Source organism: Barbus barbus, assembly GCF_936440315.1.
Source record: "Barbus barbus genome assembly, chromosome: 5".
NCBI lineage: Eukaryota > Metazoa > Chordata > Actinopteri > Cypriniformes > Cyprinidae > Barbus > Barbus barbus.
In genome coordinates this window covers 9,700,236-9,714,354 of record NC_136733.1, presented here as the reverse complement: position 1 = coordinate 9,714,354, position 14,119 = coordinate 9,700,236, and the positions used below count along the sequence as shown (strand labels likewise).

Below are 14,119 nucleotides of genomic sequence, written 5' to 3'. Positions count from 1 at the left end.
TACATCTGTAAATGTCAGAAAGCCATGCAAATATATCCATTTAGCTGTCAGGAGTGGGCGGGGCTTATGCGAGAGAACGAGCGCTGCGGCGCGCATGCGCGCTACACAGACGGAGCAGAATAGAATACTAGCGCAAGAATTCTGAATAAAATATACATTCTGCTAAAATATTTGTTGTTGGACATTAAATGTGACACATAGAATTTTAATTTCCTACATATAAGTGTATTTTTACATATTCACTAGCTCAAATGAGTTAAATGTGTGTTCCTCTTATCAGTTAAAATGTACTCTGATTTCTATTATAAATTTACATTTTTAATTCAGTGATTTTAACTTTTGATTGTGTTTTTATGCTTTTAATGCTTTAAAGAGCCATTTTAGATTGTAATGTTTTAATGTTCTAATAACCATAAAAGGTACAGCTGTCATAAATTCAGAGAGAAAGGCTGCATGGCTAGAAACTTCTGATCAACTGCATGCACAAGTAGCAACTATGTTAAAATCTCATTCGCCTACATTTTGGGCACAATACATTAAATACAGTTGGTTGTAACCTATTTTTTATTTATTTGATTATTTAAGGTGTATTTTCTGTATACTTTTATTTTTGGACCGATAACAAATTAAACTGACTGTATGTGAGAGAGTCAGTGGTAATATGGATGCGTTCCTATTGGTCAGTGTTATAGGAGCTCAGCTTAGCCTGACAGTTAGCCTGCTCCGGACCAGGTTAGTTTGCCAGCATAAGTTGCCAGGGTAACTGAGTTTGAACTTTTTTAAGTTTGATTTATGAAACCGAATCTACCAAAAATAAGCCTGACTAACCGAAATAAGCCTGGCTTATACTCTTAATATTGGTTTATGGAACAGCCCCCTGAATTTAAAATCCTAAGTTTTGGTTTTTGCCAGGTTGTTTGGATAGTCTATGTAGGCGTGTGGGGTTTTGATAAATTCACAGTGTACACACCTCTTTAGTCACAACCAAACCACTGATTTACAAAGTGCTTGTGTGTGTGCATGTGAAAGAAACTGTACTTTAGCTGTGGCTCTTATCAGTTCAAATCAGTTCAGAAAATGTACAGTTACATTGCACAAAAACACATACATTGCCCAATCAAAGCAACATAAAATTCAACATTGCTACAGTATTCAGTGTGGAATGAAATGGTGCGAATGTCTTTAATGTCAAATGTCAATTCTGGGCAAAGAATATATCGTCAATATTGTAAATGATACTTCATGTAAATGTATAAAGTACGTGTCCTGCAGTCATGTATACAGTAATGCCTTTTACTGTGTACTTTAAAACTTACTGCTTTTCTCTTCAGGATGTTCTTAACGAATGCACAAATTGACAGTTGATCTTTTCAGGTTCTGCATGCCACATGATGGACAATCATGGACAGTCCTCTGCCTCCCTTTCTCCGATGACCTCTCTGATGGACCTCTAGATCGATTCCTTTCCATCGTAGTCTATTCTGCTTTGTTAACGCACTGATGAAAAATGTATCTCAACCTGCTTAATAGTGATTCATATTTATGAAAAGGTGATTCAGTATTATGACTGTTGCTTTACAATAACTATTTTACTCAGAAAAACAGAGAAAAAAAATATATGTAGAAATACATAAATGAAAGACAACCTAAGACTATTGTGTTAGTTGTTTTATGTTCTGTTGATATGGATATTGATATTTGAAAAAAATCCAAGAGTCTATCATAAGATTTGAAAAATTTCTAACATTCTAAAAAAAAAGTGAAATGATTATGGTAACTAAAGATGTTTCTATAATACAGCCACAGGTCCAGAAATAAAAACACACACATCATCCCATCCTTTAATGTACAGGAAAGTACTATTTTTTTTATTCCTTCATATTCAAACTTCACAAACAGAGTGAACTTACAATACCTCAGAGAGTGAAAATTACAAAAAAAGGTGCTGGTAACATTTACAAAAAAATCATCCTTACTTTGCAACAATCAGTTATTCTTCCACTCTTTTTTTTAGTCTTTTGCATTAAGGCTTAATACTTCTGTATAAAGTATATGCAAGTCTTCACAGTTTTTCGAAAAAAGTCACAATATTATGTAACATAATGAAGCTTTTACGGCTATTTTCTGTTTAATAACAAATACACATCACTGGTAAATATACGTGAAAATACAGGGCTTACTGTAAAATGGCAAGTAATGATACTGTTTGCTGAAATAAGTTTTTTTTTTCTAAACACATTTGTAAGAAAGGTTATATGAGATACCATTGAAATAACTGAAGCAGAAGGAAAAGAAAAAAGTAATAATAAACATACAAACAAGGGAGATCGCCTCCAAACTTTGGCACATCCCTTTAAATATTTTCACAAAATATATAAGGTTTTATTTTTTTCTTTCAAATCATATGCATGGAAGTATAGCAAAACTGGCATAAAGTGAAATCATGCTGTGTAGTAAGGTGCTAAATTAGAGATATTACAAGGCCTGTCTGTTCCAGACAGGTGAGAATAAGGTGCATTTGTAAGACTGAAAAGCATGTAGGACTTTTTTTAGGTTTCAAACAAAACGGAAATAAATTACAAATGCAACACACTTACTTAGTAAAAAAAAAAAACTTAACGCATTAACATGACCAATAGTCTTGAGGCGACCTCATGAACTCATGCACTCCCGCTGATTCAGAGAAATCCACAGACATGTTAAATACTTTAATATCGTATGGTATGCAATATTATATTTGTTTGTATGCGCGTTTGGTGTTTCTTTTCAATATGGAATATGCCACTGCAAGACACGATGACGTCGTTGGATGATTTGATCAAAACAAAACGGAACAAAGCAGAGATATTATTCTGGGGATTTCCTAAGCTGCACTAGTTTCGAAGTTAAAAGACACAAGCTCTATCCCTAGAACTTACCAAGGATCACCCTTATGCATACTGCTAAAGTGACGCAACAAGCTTGCTCAAATAACCAACATCACAAAAGCAATTTGGTTTTAGTGCAAACACAACTGGCTGGCTTCAGCTTCTTAATAAAAACAAGCTCACCAAGAATATTACATGAAGGCACATACTTATGCTTCCTCTAACACGCAACATATTGAGACAAACCGCAACACCTTTCAACAACACCACAAAGCAGTTTTAACAGGAAAGCCACTATTTCCAGAAACCAAAAGCCATCAATACGTAGAATTGCTAGAAGTTATTACTGATCACCTATAGTTAGGCATAGGGAACTTTCGATGTTCCAGTTTCAGTTTCTTCCTTTATGGACACTGACTTTAAGTAGATTTTGTGTGTGGATGTCACGGCGGAAAAGCAGAAGAACCTTTCTTACTCGTATCTTGACACCAGACCGTGACTTTTGATCAATGATAAAACATCCCAGTCCCAGAAACACGGTAGTACTGTAAAAGCAAAACTAATTTTATAATAACAAGAAGCAATAAGTATATGTTTGCACTCAGTTGAAGGTCTCTGACTCTCACATCTCTCGCAAGAGTCAAGCAAGTTGGCCTGTGTGAATATTCCCCTCGAAATATTTAATTAGTGTTGACACACCCCCCCAAAAAAACGTGTCTTCATGTTTCTGGGACAGCCTTCTTCTTTTCCTCAGAGCTTATAAAAAATTGTTCAAGAAACAATCACAAGAGGAAACAGGAAGCATATACTTTAATGTACCTCAAACTCAGACATGTTATATGTGTTTGTGTTTTCTTTAACAGTATTAATATCCAACTTTACAGCCTCAGCATCACCACACATCTCCACTGTTGTTTCTATATAAACAAATAATGCAAACGTCTTTTTAAAAAGTCTTTTAAGAGCACAGAAAGCTTTTGTTGTTACACATGGATGGTTTGTGTTTATGTGAAGTGTTCTATTGCTATTTATCAAAGAAGACCAAGAATAATTTTAGTGCAAAATTCTTTTCTGGTTTGATAAGTGGTATTTGGGTTGAAGTCAATGAGGATTGCTACAGGGATCAACTGTGATTTATGCTTAGTGGTTTCTCTCAGTTGTTGTATTCGTTGAAGTGGTTTGCCTTTTGACGTTTTATCATGCCGTTGGTTTGCCGAGGGGTTTTCTTTAAAATTCGTAAATTTTCGTAGGTTTTGTGGAATAAAAAAAAAATGAGGGTGATTAAAAACTGGCGTTTTCCTTATAAAAATGGGGTTAATTTAATTTTAGAGACAGTTGAGTGTAGACAACCCTGTGTAGCTGAACAAACTGAATGTGTTGGTCGGAAAAAAAAAACTGTATTCTGTGCTGCTTTGTGTTCGTGAAAGCCCTATACAAATCAAATTGAAATTTGACTTGGCTTGACTGATGTCTCACAAATTTTTAAAAATGATTCTAGTCCAGTGTTTGACATATAAAAATAAAAGGAAATGGCCTTGTACACACACTAAAAAACCTTATTCTATATCTCTAAACAGCAGGTATTATAAAGCAAACTAACTTTTTCACAACAATTATAGAAATTGGTCAAACTAACTTTAAACACAAATTAAAATCACAACTGCAGATTTTAATTTTAAGGTTGTTTGAACACTGTAAGATGTTTAATACCTTTACTACAACAGCTCCACATTCGCTCAGTTTGAATGTTTCAATATGAAAAACAAGATAATGAAATTTGTGAAAATAAATAATGTGCTAGTGCAAGAATAAAACAAGGCTTAAGATATGGCTTTAAACAGTGAAAAATACCAAATCTCGATTTTTAGATCAACTAGGTTTCTATGTAGTCACCTAAATGTTTTATAGCACAAAACATAGCACAAAATAGGGCTGAAAGTCTTCCTAATGTGTATCTAAACCAACAGAGCTAAATACGTTAGCAGAAATAAGCTAGTAAAGTATCCCATGGCATTTTACTACATTGTCTATTTGTCAAGGGGTAAAATTCTACTATGATATGAGCATTTCCATCCAAATATTCACATTACACTTTTACTTTTTTTTACATTGATTATATGATATCACTATGTTACAAATAAAAAAAATGGGAATTTGGTCCTTAAAGATAAAATGGTGGTACTAATGGTGTACTTCCACATTGATTTATGCGAAAAGAAACCATTACTAATTTTATTTAATATTTAATTTGATTTTGGAAAAATCACTATTGGAGAATTTGTTCTATAAATGTCAGCTTTTGGTAAATTAACCTTAAAAAAAACAAACGGTTACGTGCAAACACAAGAAATACAACACTTGGTCCATGTTGACGAATAACAAGTGAATCCTAACATCCATTGCATGAAGCAGGGCAGCTGAAATAATAAAGAAAGAAAAATATGAGGGAAAAACTGCACATCAGTTTATCTTGCATCAGTGCAATTGATTTTCATGTTTGACTTTACTGAAGCAAATAATATTTACCAAAAAAATGACTTTTACAAATCAAAAACTGATTAATGGAGTCAATGTGGAATAGAAAAATGATTCTTTTTCCACCCATCAACAGTGTTATCATAGCACATAATGAAAAATTATGCAAATATTTTGATCAAATTTGAGTCAAAACCAGCTTCAGGATTGTGTTTCTTTTGACATTGGCATAATTCTTTGGTGTTAACAAACTTAACTTTTACGGAGTCCAAGATAAAATATATATATTTAAAAAATCCTAATTGAATGAATTACGTTCAAATGACTTTAGAAGCTTTGGACTATTCAATTTGTTTGCTTTGTGTTTCTCAAGCAACAGCACATTTGGTACAATAAGAATTGTTAAAATAAAGGTTAAAACATTAAAGGATAAAGCAAAAAAACAAGTGAAACAAAATTTCCCCAAAGCCTTTTTTTAAATTGTTGTAGACATACTGTATTTTAATACAATTGAGTGGCCCCAAACATCTGCGTTCAAATGAGCAGTTGAATTGCAGCAGTTCCATATTCAATTCTCAAAAACGTTCAAATTTCAGTGATGATAGGTCTACAAACATGCCATTTTGTGCTTCCTAAATGAGTAGTGCCTAAGCAGTTAGTATGAAATCTATTCTTGTGTGTTGTATAAATGGGGGGGAAATCCAAGCTGTGATTTGTGGTCAAACTAAATGAATTTGGAAACTGACTAAATCAAAATATTAACCTTTGGAATGGACAGATTTGCTCTTCTGCTGGACTGAAATCCTGTTTTGTTTAATGGTGAACTATGTAAAGTACAAAAGATTCCACGAAACAGGTAAATTAAGGAGATATGACCAAAGAGGTACAAATATTATCTATCTTTACCTATTACACTAATTGTAAATCAAAAGGCATAATTTACAGTTTCAAATTTGTTGTTTCTCATTAAGAAATGATACTTGTATATTGCAAACCACACACAAATTTGTGCGAACTTCCACAAACACAGTCCACTGGAATTAATGCAGAAATCAAATTGTGCAGCTACGATGTGTTCTTACAAGTCCAAAAGATAAAAAAAAACCATAAACCTATCTCACATCACCATTAACAGCAGGGCCATCCATCATTCATTGGCTCCATTTAGAATTCAAAATTTCAACGAGGTGGCTAACTTGTCATTTTAATTTAGGGAAGTAGCATTAAAATGGAATAAAATTCAAAGAAATTTGTAGTGTGGTAAGTAGTTTTAATTTTAATTCTAAACATGCTATCATTATAGGGAAAAAAGAAACATTGGATACCACCCACAGACATTTATATTTCATGTATTTCATGTCATGGACTACACACTTTGTCAAATATAAGGTATATAATCAATCAATTCAAATGATTATGTAAGTATCTCTTATAATGCAATATGAAAACATTGAGTAGACATCTGGTAGAAGATTAGAAATGTGTCTAATAGAAAACTGAGATGTAATGTATCAACCTTGACAGAGAGGCAGATCAGATTCAATTTTAACAGGACAGTTTGATGCTTTAGGGTGTATACAGTGGTTGTGGAAGATAGCGAAAGCACAAAACATGTAGCTCACAGATAAGAAAAATGGCATCACCGTTCCTCTCAGCCCAGCACAAGCACCACCATCTGTCCACCTCTCCCTCCATTCCTTGCCGGCCCTTAAATACAATCCACTGGGTACTTTTGCAAATGGCTGTGTTGCAAGGTGTGGGTGTCCCTAAAAGCATGCAAACTAGCCGTTTCCTCAATCTAAATCCTAACTAAGCTCATTTCAGGTTTCAGTGACCAATAAAAAGTGATCCTCAACATGCAAGTGACATGAGCACACTTGCGTTTTCAGGGAATCATGCACGTCATCTTTTAAAACTGTGTAGTCAGCGTTATTAAAAGTATGCCTTGTGTGATCAGTAAAGAAACTGCAGTATCTGTATCTGAAATATCATATATATACACACACACACACACACACATATATATGATTCATCTAAAGATATTTTATGTTTGCTTGCTTCTCCTGTTAAAATCTGTATTGTACTTTGTCCTGTAAATATATGTATAACTTTCTATTGTTTCTGAAAAAAACAAATGAACAAACTCTGTAGTCATAAATAGAGTAAATGCTTTGTCTTTGGATTTGAGCCTATGATACAAGCAGAAGAATATCATATAATCAATACCATTCAGAGCTGTAACGCAGAAAGAGAAGTGTTGGAAAAGTGTGTAATCACAAGCATGCTTACATAGCTAAAAAAAAAAAGATTAAATAAATTTGGTATTGAACGTGATATGCTTGTCAACTGACTACAAAGATTAAAACGGTATTCATTTTCTCTGTTATATTCTTCAAAAAGCTGTCTCTATACTCTAGTTTACAGAGTAGTCTGTAAAATCTAGCAAATCTTATCACAGAACAACAATGACCTCTGTTTACATAAACCATCGCAATATTGATTACGGCGCACACAATATTATGCCGATTATGTATAACAACAACGGCTCAAAAGCATATAGCATTAACATCTTTGAAATGAACGACATCATCTCAAGCAAATTCAGCATCTATACCGAGAAGAAGAGAGGAAGAAGAGGAAATAGAATAGGAAGAACACATTTTTTTCGTTTAGTTTTGTTCACATACACAAATGTCCAATAAAATGCATACTGAAAAGGCAGACATTTTCAATAGGGCATTTCAAATATGCGACTTATAAAATTCTAAAGGCAGGTTTGAAAAATATGAAATGAACTTAAAACATATGCAAACATTTTTTTTTTTAATTTATGAATTTTAACAGGGGCACTTTGGATACAATATAACACTGTATATTGTAGTATAAAATAAGCTTCATTTTGGTGATTTCAGGGGTTAAAACACAATAAAACACCCTTACTTGTTAGTGGTCCTTAAATGTTACAAGTCAAAGTCTTTTTGTGACATTTCAGATCTATTTTGTAATTATTATTGCTGGTAGTCCTCATGCTTGCCTCATAGAGGGATCTGTCGACAGCTGAAAAAATGTGTTTGTGTGTGCATGTGTGTATGTGTTTTGTTTTAGGCAGTGAATATTGTTTCGTTTTTACTGTTTTGTGAAGTATTATTATTACAGAATAAAAATAACAGTATTATTGTGAGCTTTATTAAGCTTGGATCTGTAAAAAGAGGCACTTCATCATTTTTTTTTCTTCTACAAAGGAGAGGCATTGTAAAATTCCACATGTACAGTGTTAGGTGTTGTTTTGGTTACAGTACTATCTGTTGTAGATGCTGATGAAGACATGGAATCTCTAGCTTGTTTTGAATTAGTCTGACCATTGTGTAGAGAGAAGATTAAGTCTTTGTTTGTTCGAAGAAGAAAAAAACTGCAAGATGAAAGATTTCAATGCAGCGATGTTAAATTGAAGCGGACTGTTTAAATATGGAGATGGGGAAAATGGGCTGACTGAAGTATTTGACTGGGGTTTTCTCAGACTAGTATTATAGGATGCATGCATATTTTGTGTGTTATGAAAAAGCTTAGTCTCTGAGCATACAACACAACCAATCATTCAACTGTTCCAAGTAATATTCACTCTGTCGGGCGAGCAAAACCTAGATATTAGTGATGTTTTCCAAGGTCTTTTCTGTGCCCACAAGCCTATACTCTAGGAATAGATATTCTTTATAAATTAAGATTTTTTTTTTTTTTTTTTTAAATGTACCTTTTGTTAATAAGCAAGGAGAGAAGAAGGTGGTAGTCCTACAACAAAAACTTACGGTAATTGCAAAGAGAATGCTGTATCTATACTGTACATTGAAGAAAATTAATATGTATTGTAAAATTACAATTTTAAGCAGAAAACTAAAAATAAAAAGCTAATTCTACATTTATGAACTGTAAATATATACTGTAAGTAATGTAAAAAGTCTATCTGAACTACCCATAGAAGTGATCGTCATAGTGCTTTTTACCCACAAGAACGGTGTCCAGTCTAGATGCAATGGATAGTAGACTATGACATTTAAGCATCTGAATTGTGTCTAAACAGATTTTTTACACTTTCACAAACTACACAATTTTGGCTAAACAAAGTCTCTGTGAAATAAAACGTTATTTTTATTTTTTTGACGCTGTTCTTTTTCCTTTTTACATATGAACAAACACAGAGTAACAGTAATATCGGACATTAAAGCCTCATAGCACGTCAACACACGCGAGATGAGACAGCTTTAAATATGAAGCCTGATACTAGGACCGGTGATGCTGTTGCCTCCATGCATGGTTAAAACGCATGGCTGAATGAATCTATACCAAAATGACAAGAGAAATCGGCAATTTGCATGTAGCTGTATGTCCTTCATAAACTTCACTAGACAATTTACCAATACTGTATTGCAAGGTTGCTTTCTCTTAAATATGTATCCCTTGTGTAAAATAAACGCTAGAAATTGCAACAGCACCTTCACAGGCAATAGTGCATTTGGTCGCTTGAGTCAAAGATGATTAAGGCTATCTGTAAAGACACAGCTGATGGCCAATGTAAGTCCCTCCCCCTCCCACCCCGCTCTCTGGTAGCGCTCATTAAGTGCTTTAATGTTAACGTTTATGCTGGCCTGACCCTTCTTTAGAGACATGTATGTTCTGGTATATCGTTTCTACGATTTGCTGCAGTTGAAATCCATACGGACGGTTGCTGAATGGGAAAAACGACCAACAAACGATTCACAACCAACAAAACTACAAATGGATGAGACAGGACTCTTTCAACTATCAACTGTACCACCACCACCACAAACCACCAACAGATCATTTAGCTATTCAACACAACCGTCAAAATGGTACGCCAAGCTGAAGTAAAACAAGATCGGGATCTGAAACTCGACTGGAAATGACCAACAAACACGTATGCTAGTCTAAGGCAACACCTCAGAGTGATACAACGCAGCCTGTGGCCAAACTTTGCAGCATAATTGAGTTAAAAAGCTATGTTTGGTCTCGAAGCACTGGAGAACGATACAGAATATTCAACAGGCGTATTGAAGTCGTTGAATTGACTTTGACAGCACTGGGTTAGGCCAGATCATATCATTCAGACTTAAAGCAAGGGCCTTAACAGCATCATGTTCCTTGTGTCATTTATTGTAGGGAAACTAGTAATGATTGTTCTTGAGAAAGTTACCAAATGCACTCCTAAGTATGTAAAATAACATGTTGTCACTGTTGCCGTACCTGTACTGCATATTGCAAAGGAAGCCCTACAGTTCAGGCATCACAAATTGTACAGCACACACATAGAGACATACCAGAGGAATATACACACACATGCTCATACAAACACATAAATAAATGTGCTTGATCCCTAGACAGCACTAAAAAGCTTTGCACAACGACCCTCTCGTAAAAACTTACTTGTTCTAAAAGACATTTATCATATATTTAGGCACACACTACAATTCTTTTTTTTTTTTTTTTTTGTGATTTTGATGTTTTTTTGTTTGTTTGTTTGTTTTTTTTAGTTTGGTATGAATGAGAAGAAAACCGAGCATTTGCTTCAATGAATTAACTGCATTGGGATAGTGTTGGGATGGGGGAAGGGATGGAAGTGGTGTAAGCAATACATCATTAGGATCTGACCAGGGATAAGCTCACAATGGTTTAAATATAAATAAAGAAGAAAAAAAAAATGCTTGCATAAACAGCACAAAGTAAATACAATAGCAAGTGATGATAACAAAGCCAAGAGAAAATTTAATCATCTAATCAAAAAAAGAACAAAGCTACTCAAACACAAGTGAACTATAGAACCAAATATTTGATAAAAAATGATTATCTCTAAAAACTAGAACATCTCTGGTAACAGTAGTGCACTTATTGGTTTAAGCAGTGCAACATATATGCAAGAAAACAATGCAGTCCTCTTATCAAGCTTTTAAGAAAAGATATTTCCTTTATAAACAATGAAAAAAAAAAAGAAAACCATAGAATTTTATTTCTTAAGTAAAACAATTTAAGCACAGGATTTTGAAGTAAATGTGCAAAGTAGCACTGTTTTTCAAACTTATGCGACCAAATTCCAAAATGGAAAAAGTCTAAATAAATTGTGATCGATACATTTTGCCATCATTTTAACTACACTTCAAAAGTGTATCTACTCAGATAAGTGAGCAAAATTGCCAAATTGCAGTTGCACGGCAGATGAGTCTTTTTATATCCATAAAATACGTGTATAACAAAGCCAAATATGAACACAGAGCTTCTGAGTGACATAACACCAAAAATACAACCTTCTCAACACACTTCCGAAGTACACACACAATGTCTAGATATCGGTAAAATTGGGAATGTTTCTTATTGTTTGGAGAGTTTTCTCCCTGTGGTATATCAAAAAAGAATGACCGTGTTGAATTTATTGTGGTTCAGTAGATGTTTCTTTTTCTGTTGCCTTGCGTCCCTATATCCTTCGACTGCTCTCTCGCCTCATGTGTATATCCCGTCAGGCAAAAAACAAGGACGGCTGTTTGAGCCACTAGGTGGGGCATTAGGAACAGGAGTAGTGCATTTTAGTCACCCCACTGGCTCAAACAACTGAGTCATAGTAGTCGCCGCTAACAGGAAATACATAATTTTTATGCATTTAGGAGGTTATTTCTGTCCAGTTCACTTTTGATCTAATCTAGCCCATGGCTCCAAATAGCTTAACGTTTCCCATGTTCACTGAGAAATAATAATAATTTGAGAAATATCCACATAATGTTGGATTCTACAGATGATAACAGTCTCAAAGTGAGCACGTGAGGAGCAGCAATTAACTTGGATTTTGGGCCTGTTTGCATACTAAAATCTGCCATTTTCCTTTTTTCTTTTTGTCAAAAAAAAGAAACACGGAGCAAATGAAAAGAACAAATCAGTTGCTCACAACTTTATATCACATTTCGTTTTGAAGCGGAAGAGATCAACTAACAGTCGTCTTCTTAGTGGCAGTGTATGCAAAACGAATTGGAAATTATTAACGGCATTCAAAGTTTTTGCTCGAATACTGTCATTGATATACTTTTTTTTTGTAAACTTGACCTGAACCATCAAAAAAAAAAAAAAAGTGTGGTGGGCGAAAAGGAAAATTTCATAATCATAATAATCAATCATTCATTCATCAATCCACTCAAAAATTCCCATTTTAGTACAGTTAGTAAAACTGGCTTGTACCTTGACAACATCAACATCATAATCCCTCAATGCCATAATAATAAATAAAAACCCAGTGTCAAATTTAACAACTCTCCTATTCTTATCGCACATAAAAAGGCAAACACGTGACCATTATTATTTTAGAATGAATCTAGAGCCAAATCTCTTTTTCTTTCTTTTTTTTTTTTTGAATCTATACCACAGTAAGCTTGGACGCTTATAGTGTCCAATACGGTCTACATGGGAAAAGATCTACAAGTTTAAAAAAATTCACTGCAATATTTATTTTTGTGCACACGCACACTCACATGCACAAATACACATACGTACAAAATACCTCTACCATATATAAGTGTGTATAAGTAGTTTGTGCGTGTGAGTGCATGCATGGGTATGTGAATTTTTTTTCTTGTGTGTTCTTTCGCAGGCCTTTCGGTAGTGTTCAACACATAAATCAGTATTTAAGGAAAGCATACATTTAGAGGCCAGTAGTATGGATCCAGCCAGTGGATCATTATCCAACTACACAGCCTTAAGGCCACCATCTTTTTTTATTCTTTAAGAATAGCAAGGAAAAAGAAAAAAGAAAAGAAATTAAACGCTTCTTTTTTTTCTAGAAAACTTAATGTGCCAGTGTCTATACTCATTACTCTTCATGCCCCAATATAAGAAAAAAAATCTAGTGCCGTTTTCGTTATCATTTCATTCTTTTTCATGTTTACGCAAGTTTATTTTTTATTTGTACTTATCCGTCGGAGACATGCTTGCGCATGTGGTCATTGAAGTGCTCGATTTGGTCAAACTTGACAGGGCACACGGAGCACATGTAGGTGGTCCCCTCCTGGCAGCTCGCTTCCGCAGCAACGCCCACTCCGGTGCTTCCGACTCCGCCCCCTGCTCCGCCCGCTCCCACCGGCATGGCGAGAGCCACCACTCCCGCTCCCGGCTCGGGAACAGCAATCGGAACCGGGATGGACGCGGGGCCTCCAGTGGTCCCGGCGGCACCGACCCCGGAGACCGCGGTTTCAGAGCTGTGCAGGGCCATGTGGCGCTCCAGCAGGGTCTTGTGGGAGAACTTCTTCTTGCAGATGTAGCACTCGTAGGACTTCTCTCCACGGTGTAAGCGCATGTGGACGTTGAGCGAGCTCTTCTGGGTGAAGCGTTTGTTGCAGATGCTGCACTGGTATGCTCGGACACCTGTATGTGTAACCATGTGTTTGATGAGATAATCCTTCAGCGAGAACGAACGCCAGCAGATACTGCACTGGTGCGGCTTTTCACCTGAAAGAGCACAGAGCACAAACTCATTAGAAAGGAAGCATTGTCAATCATATCCCTGATCCTTTTGATCATGCTATTGTAGATCCAGGCAGCAAAGCTGAGAAGGTTATTCTTCTGCTTTTTGTGACGGTATGGAGAAAAGTTACCATATTTTGCAGGCAAATCATTTCAGTTATTATACGTATGTAATATGACAGCTGAAATTTGATGCATGTTCCTCTTTTTATTAAAGAAAATATGTCTCTTGAACTCATTATGTCTCTGTTTTTTGTTTTTTTTAAAAA

The 14,119-nt window shown here is 35.0% G+C and overlaps 1 protein-coding gene across 4 annotated transcripts in view; it reads right to left on the bottom strand.

Moving 5' to 3' along the window:
- Positions 1-1,841: 1,841 nt before the first annotated feature.
- LOC306869602 (zinc finger and BTB domain-containing protein 20-like) overlaps positions 1,842-14,119 on the bottom strand; it is a 65,648-nt gene continuing 53,370 nt past the window's right edge. For all 4 annotated transcript variants that reach the window (XM_079416397.1, XM_079416399.1, XM_079416398.1 and 1 more), the window contains exon 4: positions 1,842-13,835. In XM_079416397.1, the coding sequence (XP_079272523.1) occupies positions 13,300-13,835 (536 nt within the window). In that variant the 3' untranslated portion in view covers positions 1,842-13,299. The remainder of the gene's footprint in view (positions 13,836-14,119) is intronic.